The sequence below is a fragment of the Cheilinus undulatus genome, linkage group 3 (genome assembly GCF_018320785.1).
Source record: "Cheilinus undulatus linkage group 3, ASM1832078v1, whole genome shotgun sequence".
In the NCBI taxonomy this organism is placed as follows: Eukaryota; Metazoa; Chordata; class Actinopteri; order Labriformes; family Labridae; genus Cheilinus; species Cheilinus undulatus.
In genome coordinates, this window is record NC_054867.1 from 35,326,480 (window position 1) to 35,342,742 (window position 16,263).

Consider the following 16,263-nt stretch of genomic DNA (forward strand, 5'->3'; position numbering starts at 1 on the left):
CCAAACTGGCAAATGCTCCTAAACCTGAACTGACCTTACTTTTATGATCACTACTATCAAAAACTACTGAAGCTTTGGATCTTTGTTGTCTTAACTGCACAAATACATTGCATTGTGTGAGTCAAACTTTGTCAAATACACTTCATTATCAGAATATTGCCACTGTGTTGCACAGTTTAGAAAGTGTGCAGGAGTTTGCATGCTATTTTTGGGAATCAAAAACAATAATTCCCCAATAGAGATTAGCAACTGATGTCATTTTGCAGTGCATTATGGGCATTCTTTGTGTCAGAACCAGTTGGAACCGCCATATTGGTGTCAGCAGTTGTACCCAACTATCTAAATATGTTTTTCTAATAATGCTGAAAAAATAGTTTATAAAAAAGTGGTAGAGTTGACCAATGACTGGAGACATGACGTCAACATTCAGGTATCATTTTAGTTTACACTTCTTCAAACAACTCATTACCTGACCCTTTGTAGGTAAAATACTGGAACATGCAAGGTCTTTCCTTTAAAAAAAACTTTATTTATCATGAACTTACAGTCCACTCTGATTATAGACTACTGGGAAATGATATACTGTCATGAGGTTACAATCTAAATAAAGCACACTATCATTTCAATGTGCCACATTAAAATAGATCTGTAAATCTGTTTTCATGCAACATCTAGAAAATATGCAGGCAAAATTTCCCCCACAAAACCATGCTAGGTACATTGAATATTGATATTCACAGAAACTTACAGTCATGGACAAAAATATTGGCACCTGTGGAACTTTTCCAGAAAATACACCATTTCTCCTAGAAATTGTCGCAATTACAAATGTTTTTGGTATACACGTTTATTTCCTTTATGTGCATTGGAACAACACAAAAAAGCAGAAGAAAAAAGCCAAAATTGACATAATTTTACACAAAACTGTTGGCACCCTCAACTTGATATTTGGTTGCACACCCTTGGGAACAAAATAACTGAAACCAATCGCTTCCAATAACCATCAACAAGCTTCTTACACCTCTTAACTGGAATTTTGGACCACTCTTCTTTTGCAAACTGCAAACTCAGGTCTCTCAGATTTGAAGGGTGGTTCTTGCAACAGCAGTTTTGAGATCTCTCCATAGGTGTTCAATGGGATTTAGATCCGGACTCATTGCAGGCCACTTCAGAACTCTCCAGCGCTTTGTCTCCAACCATTTCTTGGTGCTTTTTGAGGTATCTTTCAGGTTATTGTCCTGCTGGATCACCCATGACCTCTGACACAGACCCAGCTTTCTGACACTGGGGCCAACATTGCGGCCCAAAATCTTTTGATAGTCTCCAGATTGCGTGATACCTTGCACACAGTCAAGACACCCAGCAAACAACCCCAAAATATCTTTGAACCTCCACCATGTTTGACTGTAGGTGCTGTGTTCTTTACTTTGTAGGGCTCATTCCATTTTCTGTAAACAGTAGAATGATGTGCTTTTCCAAAAAGCTCTACCTTAGTCTCATCTGTCCACAAAATGTTCTCCCAGAAGGATTGAGGCTTACTCAGGTACATTTTCGCAAACTCCAGTCTGGCTTTTTTATGTCTCTTTGTCAGCAGTGGGGTTCTCCTCAGTCTCCTGCCATAGCACCTCATCTCATTCAGATGACGACGTATGGTCAGAGATGACACTTTAGCATCCTGAGTCTGTGGGACAGCCAACTCTCCTGTGTTGCGTTCTTTTGTCAATTTTCTCTTCCGTCCACATCCATGGAGATTAGCTACAGTTCCATGGGTTATAAACTTCTTGATTATATTACACATGGTGGACAAAGAAATTTCAAGATCTCTGGAGATGGTCTTGTAACCTTGAGATTGTTTATATTTTTCTACAATTTTGCCTCTTAAGTCCTCAGACAATTCTCAGCCCTCCTTCTCTTGTCCATGCTTGGTGTGACACACACAGGCACACAACACAAAGGTTGAGTCAAATTTTATACATTCTAACTGGTTTCAGGTGTGATGTCTATATTGCCAGCACCTGTTACTTCCCACAGGTGAGTTTAAATGAGCATCACATGCTCATAAAATGATTTACCCACAGTTTTGAAAGGGCGTCAACTATTTTGTCCGGCCCATCTTTGAGTTTTTTGTAAAATTAATTTTGGCTTTTTTCTTCTTTTTTTTTTTTTTTTTGTTTGTTTTTTTTGTTCCAATGCACATAAATGAAATAAACGTGTGTATTGCAACAATTTCTGGGAGAAATGGTGTATTTTCTGGAAAATTCCAGGGGCATTCGCAGATGGACTTAATTTTCTTCATAATAGCAATAACAAGTTTGATTTCAGGTGAACCATGCTGATTTAATTTTGCGATATGTCAGTAATTTCATACTGTAATGTTCTGAAATCCAGTTCAAACAGGTGTGATTTTAGGTGTGTCTGCTTGTAATTTGTGCATCCTTTTGTTTTGGAAGCTGACTTGGGAAATCTCGTTTCCTCACGTATTGTATTTTGGGTTCCCTTTCCTTTTCCAAAAAGTATTAATTATTACTAATGTGGAGTGTGGTGGGGGCTACAGTGAAGTGTTTAATCCAGCCATAGTGTAGGAAAATCTGCGTTTGTTGACCAAACACAGGGTACCCAATTGTTTTAGATCTGCCCAAGCCAAAATGATTGATACCTGTCAGGTGAGAAGCAGAGGTGTTAACCCCGTGGCTCATAGGGTTTTGTGGATGGCTTTGGATCATATGTGGGATAACATTCGATCATTTCTACTCCAGCTGACAAAAGCTTTATTTTTCTAAATGTATCTATTGTTGGGGACTGTGATCCACTGCTCACTCATTCAAACATTTTAGCTGAAAAAGATTTGAAATGGGTCTTGTTTCGGGTGTTAATATGTTTGTAAAGGTGTTTGGATTTTGTTGCAGGAGCCGGGATATCAAGTATTACATCAGAGTCTAAAGTACTGGTATGTATGGTGACAGCCAATGTCCTATTAAATAGAATAAGCTCCAAAAACAAACATGATTTTTCCTTTGGTCTGTCATAATTAGACTTCAAGTATTCAATGTGAAAACAAGCTATCTTCTTAGCAGCGTTGTCTCTGTGTGCTTTGTACTATCCGTGTTATTTAGCTGATGTTCTGCACAAAATATGAAGTCACTTACAAAACAGGAAGTGGACTCAATTCTATTCTTGTTCATAAACAGAACAATTTCTGATGTAATGCATGTTAAAAGTAAAAGTGCAGCTATCTTTTCAAGTTGCTTTGGTAAACTCTAAAGCAGGACAGTACTAGAATTTAAAGTGTTTTTGGAAAAAGGGGTGTATTTCTCTGCTCTCTTTGGCCTCCTGTGATGTGGCAGGATACTGTAGAAAATAGATAACAAAGGTGTTGTTGCTCCACATTCCTGACTCGCAGTCAAGGTTTGGCTCCGTTGAATAAAAAAAAAAAAAAAAGAAAGAAAAAAAGAAAAACATTTACTGGAAAGTTTTTCAAGTCAAAAATTGTTGTGTTGCAGCCAAGCAGCAATCTCCGGTGTTATAAGATAAGAATGCAGAAGTGCAGATAAAAAAACCCTGCAGTTCCTTGAGTGTCCACTGGAGATGGCACCAAAAGCCAAAAAAAAAAAAAACCCACAAACATCAGAGTGTGTCTTAAAGAAAAGTACAAGTTTATGGCATGGTACAAAAATGTCTATATTAGTGGTTTCTGTTTTTTTTAAACTGTCCAAAATGTTACTTTTTTTCCTCTTTTTTTTGTGGAAATCATTCATTTGGTTGAATTAAGACTAGGAATCATGCATAATTAAGTCCATGGCTGATCTAACTGACAGATGAGTGTTGGAGCTGCATGTTCAACACAGTGGTAGCCATCATTAGTCTTTAAAATGCCTCTTCAGAAACCAAACGATGACATTTTGAGACCACTACCTCCCTTAACACAGTATAGTAGCTTAGCACAGCACTTGCAGTTTTTCATGGCTTTTTGTCTCTCTCAACACAAAAATCCAGACAACATAATTACCCCGTGTCTATGTACAATAAGTATTAAACTGGGCAGTGTCAGCCTTCTCTAAATGTATAGACCTTGTAGAGTTATTCAGCAGTTGTTAGTGGAGTTGTCAAATCTTTGTTCTTTCATTTCCTGTGCAGTACTGTACATACCGGCCCAATAAATGTCTCTATGCTTGCCTTTGTTTGTTCCTGCATGAGTCGTTGACATTTCACAATAGATTTTCCCCTCCCACATCCTCAGCATTGCTGTGCTTGTCACAGCAGTAGTTCTGATGTTGTCCATTGTGTATTCTTATGTATGTGCGTAGATTAGTTTGATAAAACAAATCAGATGATTTTGAAAGATTTTTTAGTCTGTTTCTAAAGAACCATGACTCCTTAAAGTAGGCATTCTTGTATTATTGCTTGTTTTTTTAGGATTTGTCCTACTTTCATATTTGATGGTGGATTCTGCTGAGTAATTTCCAAAAGTACAGCATAATAGTTGCATAAATCAGAATTTTTACACTTGTGTGTACTTTTATCAAAATTACAAAGACCTAAAGTAGACTGTTCTTAAAAAGGCTACCAGCAGTGATGTCTCTTTGGACTTTACCAAGTTTCAGATCCTCTTTATTGTTACATTGCAACTACTGGGGTTGAAATAATACATTGTGATTTGGGAAAAATGGTGGGAAGTTTGCTAAACAGTGGACTGAATAAAAGCTGCATTTCCATAAAGCTCTCTGGTCCTACTTTTTTGTACTCTTCTATTGGTACACCATGTATATCTACCTGACCCTAGAGAGTGTAGCTAGACTCACTGAAGTCCGTAGATTAGTGTAAAGATGCTGCACATACACCCGTCAATCTCATGCTCCCTTTTACCCCCACTAATGAACAAGACCCCTTGATACTTGAACTCCTTCACCTGAGGAAAACACCCACTCCCCTTTGTCTTCTGGTGGTGCAGACTGAGTGTTGGCACGCTCAGACAAATATAACTAGTGGCTAAATATTTATAAATATTCACCATTGGGTATAATGATGAGAATTTAAGCTTGTTTTAGTAATCTGTATCATTTGACTCTGCTAAGTAAGAGTTGGTTCTTTCATCTTCCAAACAATTCTTCATCTAGCAGGCTATTATTTTAGCTTTTAATAAGTCAGCCAAATTTAGCTTTGATCCATGACTGATGTATGTGCATTTGTTTTACTGAAATTATTAATTACAATAAAACCAAACCATAGACTTCCCAGAATAAAACTATTACACCACAGGACAGTAGCCTTGCTGTGCATGATGCCAGACAATGTGGAGATCATTCCTCTTTTCTGTTGTAGGCCTATTGGCTATAACTGGGGGGAAAATGTCTCTGATGGGTTTGCACAAAAGAGTCGGCTCTTAAAACCAACTCATCCACAAACAGCACATCATTACTACCTTATATCTTCTGCTTGTTCTTTTTTTATAGACGGGGAATGCACATAAGACATGTCTTCCTCACACACTGCATTTAATAAACATAAAAAGACCAATACAGCACAGACGGAAAACAAATTTGGGAGTTGAAAGACCAGCTCTTGTTACTGGGACAAATGATCCAGATCTCTAAAGGAGCTGGAATTTCCATCACTGCGTGTGAGGCTGTAAAAACTGTGACAACCCAAGCAACCTCAGGGTTTACAGTAAATAAAGCAAAACTAAAACTGAATTTATCAAATTCAGACTAAGATATTTACAACTGTCTTATGTAGTTTATCTGGCTTTGATTAAGACCAAGCAGGGGGCTTCTCCCTGATACATATCACAGTTTGACTTGTACATCTGATCACTAAAAAGTCTTCCGTTTCTTCTTCACAATTTATCAACCCAATTCTCACAGTAGGATTTCATGATACAAGTTTACAATTAATAAAAAGCAGAGAACAAAAGCATACGATCTACTTGAGGATATGACGACAGAATACGCTTCAAAGGCACATTTTCCTGTAAAATCTGTTTGCAGTTATATCAAGTCTAGTATCACAAAACCTCATCTCACACAAAGCTTTCATCTTGTGTCAAAGCATTCGAGTTTAATGATAAAGATCAACATTGTGCCGAACAGAGGACAGCAAATGACTGAAGTCTGGCTTTGAAACTGGGCCATCTGAGCTGCGGAAGAACAAGGTAATAAAGCTTCAACTTACAAAAAGACAACATGAAATTTAAAAAAAGATAAATCATAACAAAATGGCAACACAATTACATTTTATTTTCTTCACTGCACTTGTAAATTTGTGTCTAATTTCTTCTGTATGACACAGTAACACACAAAGTGGAAAAGTGAAGTGTCATAGGTGGGACTGCTTAAGCGTGTTACACAGAGCTCTTTGTGGTTTCCTGTGAAATGAAACCTCTGTGCTGACAGCAGCCTCAGAGGCTGGCTCCACACAGTGCTGAGTGGTTTTTTTTTAAGGAAGCGTCAAAGGAAGTAGAAAAGAGAAGTATGTGTGAATTTAGGAGCCAAAGCAAACAGCTGGAAAGGGAAACATGAACTTCTGTTTGAGTAACTAAGATGATTCAAAGCTACTTCCTTAATTCTGAATTTAAGTCATGGAAGATCTTTCCTTTCCACTGTGGCGTAACTGATTTTCTTGCTTCACATCCATAAGGCTGCAGACAATCACGTGTGGTGTCTGAAACTTTTAATAATTGGACTAAAAGTATATTTAATTCTCTACTGATTTCACATAATCTCATTTTTAAAATCCTTCATTTAAGACCAGGCACTCAAAAATGTCAATACAGCCTGACTATCTCTATTCAAATCATGGTGTATTTCACAAAAGACTGCTTAAAGCATTCAGATTTTGAAGTTATTACATATAGTCAAACATTTACCAAAAATACTAAAAAAAAAAAAAACCCATAGGAAGCAAATGAGCATCCTGTGAAGGCTCACAAGAACCACTTTAATCCATTAAAACCACACTTAAATGACTTGTCAGTGCAGAAGGTAGGATGTGCTTCCCAGTTTTCTTTTAGGAGAGAAATGTTGGAATTTGTGACGGGCCAAGCGGGATACATCTGAGATCTGGTCATTGAGCTGGTTACTGGACTTCATGGGTGCAGAGAGATCCTGAGGAATATAAACAATCATATCACAGATCTGTTTAAACATTTTAAGGTATTTGAAAAAAGAAAAAGCAAAAAAGAGATGATGGGGAAAACCTGCAAAACAGGTATAAAACAAAAATAATAGAAAAAATTAAAGCAGTTTCAAGAGGGTCCTCGCACCCTTGTTTTTCTGGCCCTAGTCAAACAGCACTGAGAAAGAAGTACATGGACAGAGAGGGTACTCGGGTGCTTGTTTCAAGGGTAAGTACATTTTGAGAGTCAGTTTGGGTCCAGAGACTTAACATTTTTAATATAAATAACAATGGGCTGCCATCTTTTTGAGAAAAAAATAGCCTGTCACAGAGTATGTGGTATGCCTAGTGGTAGAGAAAAAAATCTAATCAGTCAGCTAGGCCATTGGTTAGGGAGCCCCCCTTGAGGGGGCACCAAAGGTCTCAGGGGTGCAAGGCTTTGTCTCCAGAGGTTTTAAAAATGAGGTGGCTAAAATCATCACAAATTAATTCCTAAATTGTTTGTATCAAGAGATTTTGATAAGAAAAACATGGGTTGGTCTATTTTGCTTAGGTTTTTTAATCAATTAAACAATTAAAATTGATATTGATGATTTGTCACTTTTTTGTCCTGTGTAGATATAAGCAGAGGGGCTCCAAGAAAAAAGAATGGGAACCACTGAGCTAGGCTGTTTGTCAGTAATTAGGGCTTTTTCACTGTAACAGTATGCATCTACAAGAGAGCGGAGGTACCAAAATCAAAAATCTTTGCAGACTTGCAGTTTCTGCAACTCTAACTTTGCTCCATGTAATTTAGGTAATTTTGAGCAAAACTGAGCCAGATCCCAGGCACTTAAGCCACGTTGTTTCAGCACTTATTCAACACATACCTGTTCCTCTGCCTTTAGCTCTGAGTAGCTCTAGTATAGCGCACCTGCACTCTAGCCAATCTCTCATTAAAGGGGCCATGCTAACTAGCACTTCTTGTGATAAGTATAATCTAACCACCAAACAAACGCTTTATAACCCTACTTCAACAATGCAGCTATATCACCTCCTGTAAGGAGGTTTTAGTTTGTGCTAATCTTGGCGCCTTTCCTAACTGCATGTAAACATGCTGAATGTTGCCACTTTTATTCCTGCCATTGCTTTTCTTTCAACAGCAAGTCAAATAGTGAGCTGTAGCAAACAAATGTCAATATTTTATCTATAAAGTGTGCAGTGTCTCACCTCTAGCAACTCATCTGAGCTCTTTTTGTGTAGACTGCTCCTCAGGTCAAGGCTGCTGGGTGGAGGCAGAGTGCTCTGACCTTTGCTTGACCAACCAGAGAGACAGTGCTGGAGCACAAAGAGAAATAAATACATTTTCTATTAAAACAAAGAAGTTTTTATTTCAATATATAACAATGAAGTGAGTGAAGTTTCAGTCACTGATTTTCTCATAGTGGAACTCACAGATGGTAATCCTAGTCGGTCAGAAGGGTCAAAACTGCTGCGCCGATGAGCTTTGTATTTGTAAGGTGGCAAGATTGTTGAGCGAGGGATGCTGACCCTTAGAAAAGAAGAAGTCAAGTCAATTTTATTTATGTAGCACATTTAAATCAAGCAGGGCTGACCAAAGTGCCTAACACAATAAAAGGCAAGACATGAAACAAGAATACATCATCATAAAATAGTATTAAAATAGTATAATCAATTAAAATAGAACATCATCGAATTATAGTAAAAGTAGCTGTAAAATCTATCAAATCTGTTGTGATAAAAATTGTAATGTTAAAATGAAAGCCAAAGAGAAGAGATGCATTTTCAACAAAGATTTAAAACTTTAAGGAGTCGGGCAGTTCTTATACAAAGGGGCAGGCTGTCCCACAGGTTCAGGGCAGCTACTGCAAAAGCCTAACCACCCCAGGTTCTGAGCCTGTCTTAGATCCAGAAGCAGCTGGTTGGCAGACCTCAGTGCTCTGGCTGGAGCATGAATCTGAATCAGTTCACATAAATAAGGTGGTGCCAAACCATGAAGAACAGGAAGGCAATGGAGGGACAGCAACACTGGGGTAATGTGGTCCCTCTTTTCTGTGCCTGTTAGGAGTCAGCAGCTGCATTTTGAACCAGCAGCAAGCGCCGGGTGGTTGAATAGCCTAAACTCATATACAAACAACTGCAGTTTAGTCAGGAACACTCGTAATACATTTTACTGCAAAATACAGTAGATATACAGTTTTATTTGGTGGAGGAGGCTACGCTCAAAAGATGCTCCCCAGTTTAGTCAAGCAGGATGCTTTGACTTGCCAGGAAGTGCATATGGATGAATGGATACATTTATGAAGATGCATACTGAATACAATAAAATGAGTTCAAAAGCAACTAATCCATAGTAGCATGAATCTCAATATGAGGGTGCAACAGGTTGTATGCTATAGAGGAGGAGGCTGGGGTGGAGGAGGTTAAGCTTTGCCAGCAGCAGCAGTGTGGTTAATCAACATTAATGCAAGTTGATAATTAGGATCAGCTGGCCACCAGTTGATCTCAGCTGGGCGTATGACTACCATGCCCTGCATGAACTAACACGAACTTCATTAGTCAAGATGTTATAAATGCATGTATCTCCCTTTCTGGGTAGTCAAATAATGGCTGCAGTGTACCTCTACTCTTAAAACCCAGAGATATGTAGATTTCTACATCATCAACAAAGCAGAACTACTGAACATAATAAAAAATGTCTGTAGCCTAGTGTGGCTCTTTTGTTCATCACTAGTCATAAAATGCATTTTTATTACCTGATGAGAGCTGGTTCAGCAGTAGTGTGTGGGTGAGAGGACTTGTGCTTTTTGCACACTGGGCAGCTCTCCTGATAGTGAAGAGGCACCGGGAACAGCCTGCTGTTGATCCTGTAGAAGAACATGCCTGGACAAAAAGCAAGCAAGCAGACATCAGAGTTACTTCAACTGTCATAGAAAAGATAAAATACAAGTAGTCTGTTAAATTAAGTGACCCCTCTTACACTGATGAGTGTCTACATTAGCCTCTGGGTCATCCCTGTCTGTTAGTGGTGGCAGGACTGATTGACTATCATCAGTAAACCTGTGAGAAGAGACCCATAATCAATCACCAAAGAATCTAAGATGCATACTCAGTCTGAAGTGCAATCAGCTGTGCAGCACTTACTCCGTTTGTGGGCTGTGGACACACTCGTCTCTATTAAGCAATCGAAACACGTGCAGGTCATTGAAGAACTCGTCAGAGCGCTCAATCAAGGAGTCTTCAGCATCCAGGACTCCTTTGAGCGTGCAAACATCACATGTTAGAGCTTCAAGAGATGACTGTGTGTATAACCAAAGAAAAAAAAAAGGAAACAAACAATAAACATACCTGCTATCCAGTCATAGCCCAGTAAAGGCTGCAAATGATGCCTGTCTGAAACAGATATCTCTTCACATTCATCTGACTGAGATATGACCTGATTCTGCTCCTCCCTCTGTAAACAAACAGTGCAGAATATTAGTGATAACTTGAATCATTTCCCTTAAATGTTCCCTGATAAGCTGATTAGTCAAGGATGGAAAATCATAGCTGTCATCCCTCTTCATTACAGGCAGTGGTCTACTCACCCCTACCCATCTCTGACTTAAAAGACAGAAATGTAGTTGTCTCTCATTCAGTAAAAATCTGGTCTCAGATAAGAAAACATTTTGGTTGGGAGAAAGGCTCCGTGTTGACTCTGCTGATAAATAATCATACACTCAGGCCATCTTTCACTGACCCAACATTTATCCAATGGTACCATAAAGGAATACGTTCCATAAAAGATTTATATATTAGTAAGATTTTTCCCACATTCCACAGTTGCAGGAGAAATTTCATTCACGGCATAGAGACTTTTTCAAATATTTACAAGTCCGTAGCTTTGTTAAGAGAACATTTCCGTCCTTTCCTTGTCAGCCCCCTGAATCCATCATGGAAACAGTACTCCAGTCTGCCCCATTAAAAACAGGATCTATATCCAAGATACATGACACTGTTTCAAATAGACTGTACAGCCGCACTGGATCATCTAAGAGAAGACTGGCGGGAGGATCTAGGAGTGGAAATCTTGGACAACCAATGGTCAAAGGCCCAGGACAACGTGCACTCCTTATCTGTATGCATAAGACTAGGACTTCTGCAATTTAAAATACTACACAGACTGCACTTGTCCAAACTGAAACTCTCCAAAATCTTTTCTTCAGTGAGTCCATCCTGTGACAAGTGTGGACAAGGTCCAGCTTCATTAGCACATACAGTGCTTAACAAATTTATTAGACCACCCTAACCCTAACCAAAGTAAGGTTTATGCTACAGCTGCCCTAAATTAACAGCATTGGTAATTACCAAAATCATTTTTTATGTTTCTGCAATGGTTAATACACCAACATGTAGAAGCTCTTTAACCCAAATGATATTTTTAATGCTAAAATATAATTATTATTGTTATCCATGAGTTTTCAAATTTACTGATTTACAAAAAGACTAAAAAATTGTAAAGCACATTAATATTTCTTGATTAATATGTCAAATTATAGTTATTTACTTGCATTCCTAAACAGCAAAATGAGTTTTAGTGGTTGAATGTTATGCTTGATTAATTTCTGACTTCTCAGAGAAGCCATAGAGAACATAAATAACGATTTTGGTAATTACCAATGCTGTTAATTTAGGGCAGCTGTGGCATAAACTTTACTTGGGGTGGTGGTCTAATAAATTTGTTAAGCACTGTATATATATATATATATATATATTCCCTATGTTCCCATATATATGCTTTCCTTTCATCCTGATAAGATTTTTGTAATCCTTTCTTGTCTTGCGTGTTACATCAGAGTCTACATAAACTACAGCTAGAATAAAATGCAACAGCCAACAGACTCCTCACAAAAACAAGAAAGGGAGACCATATCACTGCTATTTCAGCCTCCCATCTTTTGCTCCCAGTTCATTTTAGAATTGATTTAAAAATTTGAATGATTACTTTTACATCACTGATCTCCCCCCCTTATGATCCTGGTCAGACTCTGAAGTACTCAGTCAAGGGCCCGCTAACTGTTCCACCATCCAGGCTGAGGACCAGGCGAGACCGAGCCTTTTCAGTCAGGGCCCCCACTCTCTAGAACAACCTGGCTGAGGAGATCAGACTGGTGAGTTCCCTATCCTCTTTTCTGTCCTTCTTAAAAAAACATTTTTATAGTGCACTTCCACTGGGTCTGAGTTTTAACCCAGTTTATCTTATTAAGTGATTTTTAACTAGGCTTAGGCTTGTTATAGCTGCAAAGGGTGGACTGACATCACATCAAACCCTATGGATTAAGAATAGGATGTCATTTAAGTTTATATGCGAGTCAAGGCAGGTAAGTAAATACTTTTGGCAATATAAATATATATTTATCCCCAAATAAAAAATGCCAGTGAAAAATATCATGCAGCCACAGCTGCTCAAAATCAACTAGATCATTTTAAGATTAAAATAAGTTATTCCTTAGCGCCCTCTTTTGTTCACAATGAGAATAATTTTGGACTTCTGTCACCTCTGCATGCTCCTCACTGACTGGAGCTTCCTCATTAATGCAATTAATTTTTTTATCAAAGCAAATCCTATTATATAACAACTGCAGAATACTTCTGTGTATATAACTCCTTAAACAGTTGCAAAAGTTCACTGTTTAGTCTCTATTAAAATCTAATAAAGGATTATTTGGGACTTCTGGGTCACGAGGTCATAATCTCTGAGCTCTAAGGCCAGTCCCCATTTTTCCCTTTTGAAAGATCTTAGGGTTTCTCTTAAGGTCACATCTGCTCTGAGATCGCCAAAATAGATTGCACAAATTAACTGAAACCATAATAAAATACCTTTAAGGAACATTATACTATATTACAGTATTAACTTCTATATAACAAAGTAGTTTATACTATATTAATATTAAACCTTCTAAGGTCCTATGATGAGAAAAAAATTGTGGTGTAGGCCTAATTTCTTAGGTCTCCATGTAGGTTCTCATTTATTCAGGTCAGGGTTATTCAAATTATTGAGGGGGCAACTAGACTTGATTCAAGTTCTTGGAAACGTCTTCAGGGACCTCAGCCAAGTCCAGTTAACCTAGTTTCTTAGGGTTTTATCAATGAAACAAGTAAAATCTAAGATTGATTTTTGACAACAATGTATTACTTATTAATTTTTTATTTTTCATGAGGGCTATGGGGGGGGGGGGGGGGGGCAAGTAGGTACAAGGTAAAAGTAGGGGGTTCTCCAAGGACAAAAAGGTTGGGAACCACTGCTTAAAAGCAACGTTGTTTTTTTTTTTTTTTTTTTCCAATTGTCACTGACAGTTTTTTCATGTAATAATTGAGATTAAGGGAACAAGGCTTGGGTAGTTTTGATGTTCTGCTTTGCATAAATGAACATACATTTATGCTGTCATTAGTCAGTTCATTTTTCTTACCTGCTCCTTGCTTTTACTTGCTAAACAGGACTTGATTCTAGCGGTCTGTGAATCCTGCAGTCTGTTATGGACCTGAGGATAGCCATCGCTGTCTTCGAACTGGTCTGATGCCGAGGTGTGTTCAGTTCTCCCACTGCTGTGATTGGAGGTCAAAGATGGTGTTGATCTATTGTGGTGGATTCCTGTTTGCCTCTCACATTCATCTGAATGTGACACAGAGGAAGACATTCTTTCTCAAAAATTATTTTACATTCCAGATCACATGCAAACTGAACGAAATGTAAATTAAAAAGAATTTCAACAGAACTAAAAAAAGTGTATGCAAGATTAAAATACCGGCAGAAATCACAGTAAAATCGGCTAAAAACATCATTAAAATATTATAAAGTTAGTTTAAGAAGACAAGTACAATTATATCCCTTAAGGAGTACATTTATTTTCTTTCAACCACTTGTACTTGCTTAAAACTTAACTTTTCCTGTCAGGTGAATTAAGTAAGCTTTACTCTTTCTGAGATGGAGATGAAAGCTTGGGGAAAAGCTTGTGAAAGTGGGACCTGGATTAAAGAATGCATGATATTAGACTTCTGATAATATCAGATATGTTAGATATGGATATTTTAGTTCAAGCCTAAAACTTTAGTCATTAAAATACACTTTTGAATGTAAGGAATGATGAGAAATAAAGAAAAAGACTTCAGCTGACATATACTGTTTGTTCGTCTAGCCTAAAATTCAACAAACTTATTCATTCGTAGAATCAATGAAAATCAGAGGCAGATTTTAAAGCTAAAATACCAGTAGTATATCAGCAGAAATTTCCCTATCTGCTGATACCAATAATTCTTGTTCTAAGCTCGAACCTGCTGATACCAATCGTTCATTCTTAATTGGGTCGCCTACTGCTTACAAACTAATCAGCAAATTATGTAGAATTGTTTTCTTATTTGTTACGTGCATTTCGCGGACTTAAACCGTATGAAATCACGCATGAAACCAAATATTGATAAACTGTGTCCAAGATTCCTGTTTGTGTTGGTGCAGACATTTTAAAATCTTGGTCGCCAACTACGACGTAAAAAAGCCCTGATTTGAGATAAGCAACCGGAAAACTAAGCAAACTAACAGACTGATCTGATGTGTGGTTTCATTTGATGTTACATGCACAGTTCTTTACCCGCAAATCTCACAGTAGGTTTGGAGAGGGCTGCCCGGGCTGGACCGCCGTCATCTCCGATCAGGGTCAGGACCTCTGCGGGCTCTCTATCCTCCTCGGCCCCGTCCTCTCTCTCCCTCTTGCGACTCTGACCGCAGCCGCAGAGCTGCTGTAGTTTCTCTCTCTGCTGCTTTAACTGGTTTATTAAATCTTTATTACGCTCTCTCAGAGCCCCCAGCCTGTCTAAAGACGCCATACCCAGAATTTAAACCAAGGTAAAGATAAAATGCATCATGTTTACATAGAAGAAAGAAGCGGAAGTTTCTCCTACGATTCAAACCAGACTCCACCAGCTCCATAACAACGAGTTGACAACAATGATTTGATTGGCTGTGCACCGTCTACCCAGCATGCCTTGTGGGCAGCCGAGGTTTTTCTTAAAGGAACAGGCACACATTTTGTTTAAGCTAAAGGACATGATGTTGACAACAGAGGGCGCCATTTACTCAAAGTAACTTTGCCACAGCTGACGATGGTCAGTAAAGAAAGCACTAATTTTATTTGACAAGGTGCCACAAAGAACCTAAAATTACATACATTTTGATCTTTCATTTTGTTTTTTTATATATATAAAAATAATATTTCCACTCTTAATCTCCCATTAAATCCCTATTATCAAAAGCATCAGGTAAATATTTAAAATTGTACAGTATATTTTAAAATTGCTTTGATGTATCAATTAGCTCAGTTAGCCTTTTAAAATATGGATTGTTGATTTGTGGAAATTTTCAATTGTAACTAATGTGTTCAAGTATAAGATGCATTAAGATGTTTATCATCCTTAATGTAGGGTTAGTTAAATTAATTCAGGAACTATTCTGTTATTCATTCAATCACATTTTTTTATTTAAGACTGTAAGCTATTAAACTCCATCTGTTAATGAATGCACTGAGGTAAAAAGCGTTGTTTTTATTGAATTTGATGATGTAGTAACGAGGATCAGGTGCCTCACAATCCTTGCTCTGTCCTGGTCCTTGATTTGAGGTAACTTAGACTTTTGATAACTTTCCATTATTAATTAAAAAAAATAGAACCCAAACACAGTGCTGTGAAAAGGTATTTTTTTCCCACAAACCTTGGCAGAATCATTTTAATTCAGACACATTTGATATTTTTCAAGCATGATGGCCTGTTAAAGGTCATAGCACAGCATCTCAACTAGATTTAAGTCTGGACTTTGACTAGGCCACTCCAAAACCTTCATTTTTTTTAAGCAATTCAGACATTGACTTGCTGGTATGTTTTAGATCATTGTCCTGCTTTAACTGATGAACTGATGGCCAGACATTTTCTTTCATGTCTTTCTGGTAGAGAGCAGAATTCATGGTTCCATCAATTACTGTAAGTTATCCAGGTCCTGAAGCAGGAAAGCAGCCCCAGACCATCACACTACCTCCACCATGTTTGACTTTTGTTAGGATGTTCTGTTTATGAAATGCTCTCAGTTTTATGCCAGAAGAAATGGGACGCACAACTTCTCAAAGAATT

The 16,263-nt window shown here is 37.9% G+C and overlaps 1 protein-coding gene across 1 annotated transcript; it reads right to left on the reverse strand.

The window, feature by feature from the left end:
* Positions 1-6,901: 6,901 nt before the first annotated feature.
* LOC121504210 (migration and invasion inhibitory protein) lies at positions 6,902-15,076 on the reverse strand. Its single transcript, XM_041778890.1, has 9 exons — positions 14,736-15,076; positions 13,560-13,762; positions 10,459-10,564; positions 10,255-10,366; positions 10,091-10,170; positions 9,867-9,993; positions 8,545-8,641; positions 8,320-8,427; positions 6,902-7,100 (listed from the first exon to the last, which is right to left on the reverse strand). The coding sequence occupies exons 1-9, from the start codon at positions 14,968-14,970 to the stop codon at positions 6,966-6,968; spliced, it is 1,203 nt and encodes a 400-aa protein (XP_041634824.1). The 5' UTR covers positions 14,971-15,076; the 3' UTR covers positions 6,902-6,965.
* Positions 15,077-16,263: the final 1,187 nt, after the last annotated feature.

Coding starts and splice junctions, on each gene's coding strand:
- LOC121504210 (XM_041778890.1), bottom strand. CDS start 14,970: ATGGCGTCTTTAGACAGGCTGGGGGCTCTGAGAGAGCGTAATAAAGAT. Junction 8,642..9,866: donor GCTGAACCAGCTCTCATCAG/GTAATAAAAATG, acceptor TTCTTTTCTAAG/GGTCAGCATCCCTCGCTCAA. Junction 7,101..8,319: donor GCTCAGATGAGTTGCTAGAG/GTGAGACACTGC, acceptor TATATTCCTCAG/GATCTCTCTGCACCCATGAA.